The sequence below is a fragment of the Pelophylax lessonae genome (assembly GCF_965119305.1).
Source record: "Pelophylax lessonae genome assembly, chromosome: 13".
Taxonomy (NCBI): Eukaryota; Metazoa; Chordata; class Amphibia; order Anura; family Ranidae; genus Pelophylax; species Pelophylax lessonae.
Genome location: NC_138780.1, coordinates 5,000,739 through 5,010,683, shown reverse-complemented (window position 1 = coordinate 5,010,683; position 9,945 = coordinate 5,000,739). Strand labels below are relative to the sequence as shown.

The following is a 9,945-nucleotide window of genomic DNA, read 5'->3' as shown; positions in this document are numbered from 1 at the left end:
AGGGGGTGTGCACTTGCACTGCCTCCCCAGAAGCTCAACATTGGAACTGGCTCCCCAGAAGCCAAAGGGGGATGTGCACTCACACTGGCTCCCCAGAAGTCAAAGGGCAACACTCACACTGGCTCCCCAAGGAGGGGAGTGGGGGGACTCACACTGGCCGAGGGTGTGCACTTGGCACTGGCTCCCCATAAGCCAAAAGGGAACATTCACACTGGCTCCCCAAGGAGGGGGGGACTCACACTGGCCGAGGGGGTGTGCACTTGCTCCCCAGAAGCTAGGCCCAACATTCGCACTGGCTCCCCAAAGGGGGGGCACTCATATTGGCACCCCAAAAGCGAACATTCAAATAGCCGGGCCCATCACTCGCACTGGCTCCCCAGAAACCAAAGGGGAACATTTGCACTGGCTCCCCAAGGGGGGTTACTCACACTGGCCGAGGGGGTGTGCACTTGCACTGCCTCCCCAGAAGCTCAACATTGGAACTGGCTCCCCAGAAGCCAAAGGGGGATGTGCACTCACACTGGCTCCCCAGAAGTCAAAGGGCAACACTCACACTGGCTCCCCAAGGAGGGGAGTGGGGGGACTCACACTGGCCGAGGGTGTGCACTTGGCACTGGCTCCCCATAAGCCAAAAGGGAACATTCACACTGGCTCCCCAAGGAGGGGGGGACTCACACTGGCCGAGGGGGTGTGCACTTGCTCCCCAGAAGCTAGGCCCAACATTCGCACTGGCTCCCCAAGGGGGGGGGGGGGGGGGGACGACTCATATTGGCACCCCAGAAGCCAAAAGCGAACATTCAAATAGCCGGGCCCATCACTCGCACTGGCTCCCCAGAAACCAAAGGGGAACATTTGCACTGGCTCCCCAAGGGGGGTAACTCGCACTGCCCGAGGGGGTGTGCACTTGCACTGCCTCCCCAGAAGCTGAACATTGGAACTGGCTCCCCAGAAGCCAAAGGGGAACATTCGCACTGGCTCCCCCAAAGAGGAACATTTGCACTGGCTCCCCCAAAGAGGAACATTTGCACTGGCTCCCCCAAAGAGGAACATTCGCACTGGCTCCCCCGAAGGGGAACATTCGCACTGGCTCCCCCGAAGGGGAACATTCGCACTGGCTCCCCAAGGAGGGGACTCATGCTGGCCGAGGGGGTGTGCACTTGCACTGACTCCTCAGAAGCCAAAGGGCCACCCTCGCACTGGCTCCCCAAGGAGGGGGGTGGGGGGGGGACTCACACTGGCCGAGGGTGTGCACTTGGCACTGGCTCCCCATAAGCCAAAAGGGAACATTCACACTGGCTCCCCAAGGAGGGGGGGACTCACACTGGCCGAGGGGGTGTGCACTTGCTCCCCAGAAGCTAGGCCCAACATTCGCACTGGCTCCCCAAAGGGGGGGCACTCATATTGGCACCCCAAAAGCGAACATTCAAATAGCCGGGCCCATCACTCGCACTGGCTCCCCAGAAACCAAAGGGGAACATTTGCACTGGCTCCCCAAGGGGGGTAACTCGCACTGCCCGAGGGGGTGTGCACTTGCACTGCCTCCCCAGAAGCTGAACATTGGAACTGGCTCCCCAGAAGCCAAAGGGGAACATTCGCACTGGCTCCCCCAAAGAGGAACATTTGCACTGGCTCCCCCAAAGAGGAACATTTGCACTGGCTCCCCCAAAGAGGAACATTTGCACTGGCTCCCCCAAAGAGGAACATTTGCACTGGCTCCCCCAAAGAGGAACATTCGCACTGGCTCCCCCAAAGAGGAACATTCGCACTGGCTCCCCCAAAGAGGAACATTCGCACTGGCTCCCCCAAAGAGGAACATTCGCACTGGCTCCCCCGAAGGGGAACATTCGCACTGGCTCCCCCGAAGGGGAACATTCGCACTGGCTCCCCAAGGAGGGGACTCATGCTGGCCGAGGGGGTGTGCACTTGCACTGACTCCTCAGAAGCCAAAGGGCCACCCTCGCACTGGCTCCCCAAGGAGGGGGGTGGGGGGGGGACTCACACTGGCCGAGGGTGTGCACTTGGCACTGGCTCCCCATAAGCCAAAAGGGAACATTCACACTGGCTCCCCAAGGAGGGGGGGACTCACACTGGCCGAGGGGGTGTGCACTTGCTCCCCAGAAGCTAGGCCCAACATTCGCACTGGCTCCCCAAAGGGGGGGCACTCATATTGGCACCCCAAAAGCGAACATTCAAATAGCCGGGCCCATCACTCGCACTGGCTCCCCAGAAACCAAAGGGGAACATTTGCACTGGCTCCCCAAGGGGGGTTACTCACACTGGCCGAGGGGGTGTGCACTTGCACTGCCTCCCCAGAAGCTCAACATTGGAACTGGCTCCCCAGAAGCCAAAGGGGGATGTGCACTCACACTGGCTCCCCAGAAGTCAAAGGGCAACACTCACACTGGCTCCCCAAGGAGGGGAGTGGGGGGACTCACACTGGCCAAGGGTGTGCACTTGGCACTGGCTCCCCATAAGCCAAAAGGGAACATTCACACTGGCTCCCCAAGGAGGGGGGGACTCACACTGGCCGAGGGGGTGTGCACTTGCTCCCCATAAGCTAGGCCCAACATTCGCACTGGCTCCCCAAGGGGGGGGGGGGGGGGACGACTCATATTGGCACCCCAGAAGCCAAAAGCGAACATTCAAATAGCCGGGCCCATCACTCGCACTGGCTCCCCAGAAACCAAAGGGGAACATTTGCACTGGCTCCCCAAGGGGGGTAACTCGCACTGCCCGAGGGGGTGTGCACTTGCACTGCCTCCCCAGAAGCTGAACATTGGAACTGGCTCCCCAGAAGCCAAAGGGGAACATTCGCACTGGCTCCCCCAAAGAGGAACATTTGCACTGGCTCCCCCGAAGGGGAACATTCGCACTGGCTCCCCCGAAAGGGAACATTCGCACTGGCTCCCCCGAAGGGGAACATTCGCACTGGCTCCCCAAGGAGGGGACTCATGCTGGCCGAGGGGGTGTGCACTTGCACTGACTCCTCAGAAGCCAAAGGGCCACCCTCGCACTGGCTCCCCAAGGAGGGGGGTGGGGGGGGGACTCACACTGGCCATGGGGGTGTGCACTTGCTCCCCAGAAGCCAAAGGGCCACACTCGCACTGGCTCCCCAGGACCCGGGGGTGGAGAAGGAAGGCTTAGACGGAAAGAGAGTGACATGCGAATGGCTGCATTAGCCCGGAGCTCCCAGCAACCACAAACATTGCACATTCAGGACGTATGAAGACGTCTTCAGGCAGCCTTATGACCAGACTGCATTGGTCAATTCAGTCAATACACAACATGAACACTCCTCAGCCACTTCCGGGAAATAAGCACAAAAAACTCCAGAAAATTGTATCCAAAATTTATTGAGAGAAAGGGATGGGGCTACAGTGTCCCAGATGATGAGCAAAGGCACCCTTCCCCCTCCCACCGCGTCCTTCAAAATATACATCCGCATCACCACACACAGCGAACGCCATAACGCGTCTCCGGCTTGGGGACACTTAGTGCTGCTTCCTCCGAAAAGAGCAACCTGTGGACGAAGGAGACAATCGTTAAAATCCGAGGCTTCTCATACTTGGGGACACGTACCCCCCCCCCCTTAATTTTTTTACTGTTTTGGATAATGTGATGAGTTAGAACCCCCTTTTATTGCCATCTCTGTCCCCACTGAGGAGATTTACTCTTACCTGTCCCGGTGTCACCAAGACAAAGATTAGAAATCCCAAAATTTAAATATAAATCCTAATAGACCCCAAATCTCTCCATAAAGAGGACTTGTCACAGCCCCATGCTATCACATGTGATGTTGTTCGTCCCTTGCGATTGCAATAGTTTGTACAAAAAAAAATAAGTCTTCATGGGAGGAGGGGCCTTCTGAGCTTAAGACACCCTCTCCTCCCTGCATGCCCAAGCTAAGGGCAGATAGTGGAGAAGGCGCAGAGCGGGTCAGGCAGATGTCCAATCCCGCGCTCTCTTAATTCTGTAGCCTTGTTTTAAAAGCGCCACATGGGAGACGGCCATGAGGCACCAGTTATAACAGGCGGATTATTCTTGCACTGACGCTTGGCCGGTGACACCACATCCAGGCAATTCATCGGTTCAAAAACAGTGCAGTAAACAATTCTCAATTTTTTTTTTTTTTAGAAAACATTTCCTCAGTTACTTCCTGGTTTCTGGGCTAGGCCTAAATTAGGTCATACATCCCAGGAGTCTTCAGGAGGAGGAGGGGCTCTCAGCTAGGAGCACACCCTCCTGCCTTCACTAAGGGCAGATGGATTCCAGGAAGTAAATGCTACATGAAGCATCTGCCCTTACTCAATATGGCCGCAGCTAGAAACTCTAATGGGGGGGTGTTTCTCAAAGTGATTTCTCACCATGGAGATATGGATGGGATTTGCTTTGATTGTAATTTTTTTTTCAATAAGCTTTATTCTGTAGGAAACAATTAATTATACAGTCCACCAGATGCCGACGTGTTTCATTCAGGGAGGGGCTTAATCATGAAGATAGTCAATGACTCCTCCATTGGAAGGAAGCTGGATGACGATGTACGGTTCCTGACAGAATAAAGTTTATTCAAAAAGAAGAGGATCTGGCGCAGCTTCTTCCACTGCGTACTTGGGACAAGGACAGCCCCCCCCCCCTCCCCCTGTCTGATTGGGGTGGTGTTCAAATCTGCTTTGTTTAGCATTTGTTATGTATATCACAATCTATTATTCTCCATTATGTTATCTTTAATCTTTGCTCAGCTGAAAATACCTGTAAAAAACCCATAAAATACCCACCATCAGGCTGAAAACACCTGGCATAAACCCGAAAAATACCCACCATCAGACTGAAAACACCTGGCATAAACCTGAAAAATACCCACCATCAGACTGAAAACACCTGGCATAAACCTGAAAAATACCCACCAGACTGAAAACACCTGGCATAAACCTGAAAAATACCCACCATCAGACTGAAAACACCTGGCATAAACCTGAAAAATACCCACCATCAGACTGAAAACACCTGGCATAAACCTGAAAAATACCCACCAGACTGAAAACACCTGGCATAAACCTGAAAAATACCCACCATCAGACTGAAAACACCCACCATAAACCCAATAAAAACCCACCATCAGACTGAAAATACCCACCAGACAAACTACCCATCAAACCTAAAAAATACTGACCAGACTAAAACTACCTGTCAAACCCGAAAAATACCCACCAATGAGACTGAAAATACCATTCAAACCTGAGAAATACTGAACAGACTAAAAATACCCGGCATAAACCTGAAAAATCCCCATTAGACAAATTACCCACCATGAGACTGAAAATCCCCGTCATAAACCCACAAAATACCCACCATGAGACTGAAAATACCCATCAAACCTGAGAAATACCCACCATCAGACTGAAAACACCTGGCATAAACCCCAAAAATACCTGTCATACTGAAAATACCCACCATAAACCCAATAAAAACCCACCATCAGACTGAAAATACCCACCAGACAAACTACCCATCAAACCTAAAAAATACCCACCAAACCTTAAAAATACCCACCATGAGACTGAAAACACCTTACATAAACCTAAAAAATACCCGCCAGACCAAAAATACCTGTCATAAACACAAAAATACCCACCATGAGACTGAAAACACCTTACATAAACCTGAAAAACACCCACCAGACTGAAAATACCTGTCAAACCTGAGAAATACCGGACTAAAAATACCTGGCATAAACCTGAAAAATACCCATTAGGCAAATTACCCACCATCAGACTGAAAATCCCCATCATAAACCCACAAAATACCCACCATGAGACTGAAAACACCTGGCATAAACCCCAAAAATACCTGTCATACTGAAAATACCCACCATAAACCCAATAAAAAAAAACACCATCAGACTGAAAATACCCACCAGACAAACTACCCATCAAACCTAAAAAATACCCACCAAACCCGAAAAATACCCACCAAACTACCCGTCAAGCCCGAAAAATACACGAGACTGAAAACACCTTACATAAACCTGAAAAATACCCGCCAGACTGAAAATACCTGTCAAACACAAAAATACCCACCATGAGACTGAAAATACCCATCAAACCTGAGAAATACCGAACAGACTAAAAATACCTGGCATAAACCTGAAAATACCCATTATACAAATTACCCACCAGACTGAAAATACCCGTCATAAACCCACAAAATACCCACCATGAGACTGAAAATACCCATCAAACCTGAGAAATACCCACCATCAGACTGAAAACACCTGGCATTAACCCACAAAATACCCACGAGACTGAAAATACCCATTAAACCCGAGAAATACTCAATAGACTAAAAATACCTGGCATAAAATAAACCCGAATGCCCATGAAATCCAAACATCCTCGTCATTAACCAGAAAAATCCCCGTCATCAATGTACATTTCCTCCCCCAGGTGACCCCCCTGCATGTGCCCCTCCCCCAAGTGACCCCCCCCTTTATGTGCCCCTCCCCCCGGCTCACCCTCTGTCAGTCGGGCCTTCCCCCCGGTGGGCTGGCAGAGGACGGTGGAGCAGCCGACACACAACACCACGGTCTGGGCGTGGCTGAACACGGTGGTGATCTTGTAGCATCCTGAAAAGGGAGGAGAAAACAAAAGTAAGTGACGGCAATCACACAGACCCCGCCCCCCTCTCCAGGCTCCTCCCCCGGTACCTACCCGGACATTTGACGTCCATGAAGTAGGAGTTGGGGCTCTGTACCAGGCGCTTCTTCTTGTGTTTCCTCTTCTCCTCCTCGGGGGAGGGGTGTAGGAGGTCTTTAGCGAGCTGTCGGGGGAGGAGAGAAACGTGAGAATCCGACCAATAGAAATGCAACGTCCCCGCCCACACACAGCCTGTACCCTTCCATTAACTCCTCCCCCCATACCTAAAACATGTTATAGTATGCTCCTTTCCTGAGCCCTTCCCCCATACACAGGAGGGACCCCCGACACCTTCACATGGCCAAGCTCCGCCTTCTCTTCCCTAATATGTTATGCAACACCCCTCATCCAATCAGAAGCCAGGGTCTTGTCCTGTGTGAAAGGTCAGCTTCCATCAGAGCCTTCTCACACAGACGAGACCGTTTTCTCCGCCTCCTAATATGATCCCGCCCCCGCATCACAACATGGCCAAGCCCCGCCTCCCAAGACTCCTCCCCATTCCCTTAAACATGTCACACTATGCTCAGATTGGATGAGGGGCTCACGAAGGAAAGTCAGGAGGGGACCCCAACATCCACCAATGTAATTCTGGGGTGACCACCCCCTGCCAAGCTCCACCCCCTCCTGTAACTCCACCCCCAGTGCCTGAAATCTGTTATACTACTACCATTTCCAAGTCTTCTCCCATGACCCCTCCCCCCAGTCAGGAGGGACCCCAATAGTCGCAACAGTAATTCTGGGGTGACCACCCATTCTTTGCATCATCTCAAAGCCAAGCTCCGCCCCCTCCCTGAGACTCCTCCCCCAGTACCAGAAACCTGCTCTACTATGCTCGGATTGGATAAGGTGGCAGAAGGGGGAGGGACCCAGGAAAGCTGAATGGGGAGCAGCATAGTGACATGTTTCAGGCAGGAGGCGGAGCTTGGCTTTGGATACTATTGGGGTTTCTCCTGTAACTTGCCTGAGACTCCTCCCCCAGTGCCAAAAACCTGTTATACTGTGCTCTGATTGGATAAGGTGGCAGAAGGGGGGGGATCAGGAAAGCAGAATGGGGAGGAGCATAGTGTGACATGTTTCAGGCACTGGGGGAGAGCAGTTCCAGGCAGGAGGCAGAGCTTGGGATACCAATATTGGGGTCCCTCCTGTAACCTGCCTGAGACCCCTCCCCCCAGTGCTTGAAACATGTTACACTGTGCTCTGATTGCATGGGGGGGGGGGCAGAGAGGTATTAAGCACAGGGGGAGGAGTTCCAGGCACTGGGGGCGGAGCTGGGCTGAGTGATGTCAGGGATACTAATATTGCCCCCCCTTCTGTAACCTGCCTGAAACTCCTCCCCCAGTGCCTGTAAAATGTCACACTGTGCTCTGATTGGATGAGGAGATCGGTGTAACATGTTTCAGGCTCTGGAGGAAGATTTTCAGACAGGTTGAGGGAGGGGGGGTGACACAAAGGGTATAATAGAATATTGGGGTCCTCTTCAGTCTACTAAGGGGGGAGGGGCTCAGTAAAAGGGGGGGTAGGATAACATGTTTCAGGCACTGGGGGAGAATTTTTAGGCAGGTGACGGGGGAGGGGTGATGACATGAAGGGGATCTGTGAATATCGGGGTCCCCATAAGTCTATTGGGGGGAGGGGCTCAGGATAACATGTTTCAGGCACTGGGGGAGGAATTTCAGGCAGTTGACGGGGGAGGGATGACAGTGGGGGGGGGGGGTGACACGAAGGGTATCTGAATATTGGGGTCCCCGTCAGTATTGTGGGTGGGGCTAAGGAAAGGGGGAGTATGATAACATGTTTCAGGCACTGGGGGAGGGGGGATTTTTCAGGCAGGGGGAGGGATGAAGGTTGGGGGGGAGGGGTGATGACATGAAGGGGTATCTGAATATTGGGGTCCCCGTCAGTATTGTGGGTGGGGCTAAGGAAAGGGGGAGTATGATAACATGTTTCAGGCACGGGGGGGGGGGGGGGAAGACTTTCAGCCGGGGGGGGGGATTTTTCAGGCAGGGGGAGGGATGAAGGTTGGGGGGAGGGGTGATGACATGAAGGGGGATCTGAATATTGGGGTCCCCGTCAGTCTATTGGGGGGGAGGGGCTCAGGATAACATGTTTCAGGCACTGGGGGAGGATTTTAAGCACTTGGGGGCGGGGCTTGTCCAAGTAATGATCCCAGGGATAGGAATGAATATTGGGGTGACCTCCCTAAGACTTCCCCCAGCGCCTGAAACATGTTACACTATGCTCCTCCCCCCAGGCTTCTTTCTAGAGCCCCTCCCCCTCAGTCTTGGCCCTCACTGGGGCCCTCCTGTGTGGTGTGGCCCCTGATGGAAGCTCTTAGGTTGGTCAGACACGTGTTCCCGGCAGAGTCCGCTTCCATCAGCGCCTTCTCACACAGGAGAGTCCCCCTCCCCCACCTGACATCTCCCCTCCCCCATCCTCACACACGAGGCCTCCTCCTCTCCTAGGCCCGGAGCCGTTCTATGTCTCCCCCCCGGGGCCCCTCCATCCCATCCCGGGCCTCCCTCACCCCTCCTCAGCCCCGGTCTCCCCTCCCGGGGGGTCTCCGCTCTCCCCGCACTCACTGGCATCTTCTCAGGTTGAGGCCGCCGCAGAAAAGGAGGCAGACCGGAAGCCGAGCCCGCAATATAAGGAAAGGGGCCGGATGTGACGTCACGGCGGGAGCGGGCCGCCATCTTGGTGGAGGCAGAGAGGAATTTTACACCTAATTGTGACCCCTGGAGGGGAGGGATGGGGGGCCCGGGGTCTGAGGGGACCCATTGTGTGCTCGGGGTGTCAGTGTGCCCGGAACTGGGGGGAGAGGAGCCCGGAATACCCGACTATGGGGAGACACCATGGGGGAGACAAGTCGGGACATGTCCGGGGAGGAGTCATGTGATCTCTGACGTCATCATCAGTGCTATTATTGTTATATCATATCCCATAATATATAATATAGTCTTATAATGACGTCATTATTATTCCTATTATAGAATACAATGTCTTATTATTATATCATATAGTATATTACTATTATTATTACTTTCTATTATTATATCACAGGGTTCAACATTTCAAGTCCTGAGCCAATAGCCCGGCCTTAAGTGTTACTCGCCACCGGTTACCCCACCCAACCCCTACCCTGCCCCGCCCCTAGCTCCACCCCCAAACACAGCCTCATCAGTGCCCATCAGTACCACCTCATCAGTGCAGCCTCATCAGTGCCCATCAGTGCCGCCTCATTAGTACCATCTCATCA

General features: G+C 53.3%; 1 protein-coding gene across 1 annotated transcript; it reads right to left on the bottom strand.

The window, feature by feature from the left end:
• Positions 1-3,337: 3,337 nt before the first annotated feature.
• RPS27 (ribosomal protein S27) lies at positions 3,338-9,419 on the bottom strand. The gene is made up of 4 exons (XM_082275065.1): positions 9,272-9,419; positions 6,708-6,816; positions 6,512-6,622; positions 3,338-3,520 (listed from the first exon to the last, which is right to left on the bottom strand). Exons 1-4 carry the CDS (start codon positions 9,380-9,382, stop codon positions 3,492-3,494), a joined length of 360 nt encoding a protein of 119 aa, XP_082131191.1. The 5' UTR covers positions 9,383-9,419; the 3' UTR covers positions 3,338-3,491.
• Positions 9,420-9,945: the final 526 nt, after the last annotated feature.

Bases quoted from the DNA above. Each gene is read 5' to 3' on its own strand.
- RPS27 (XM_082275065.1), bottom strand. From the start codon at position 9,382: ATGGCGGCCCGCTCCCGCCGTGACGTCACATCCGGCCCCTTTCCTTAT. The intron at 6,817-9,271 runs GTGAGTGCGGGG...CTCCCCCGACAG, and splicing joins CTCAACCTGAGAAGATGCCA to CTCGCTAAAGACCTCCTACA. The intron at 6,623-6,707 runs GTAGGTACCGGG...CTCCCTTTTCAG, and splicing joins CATGGACGTCAAATGTCCGG to GATGCTACAAGATCACCACC.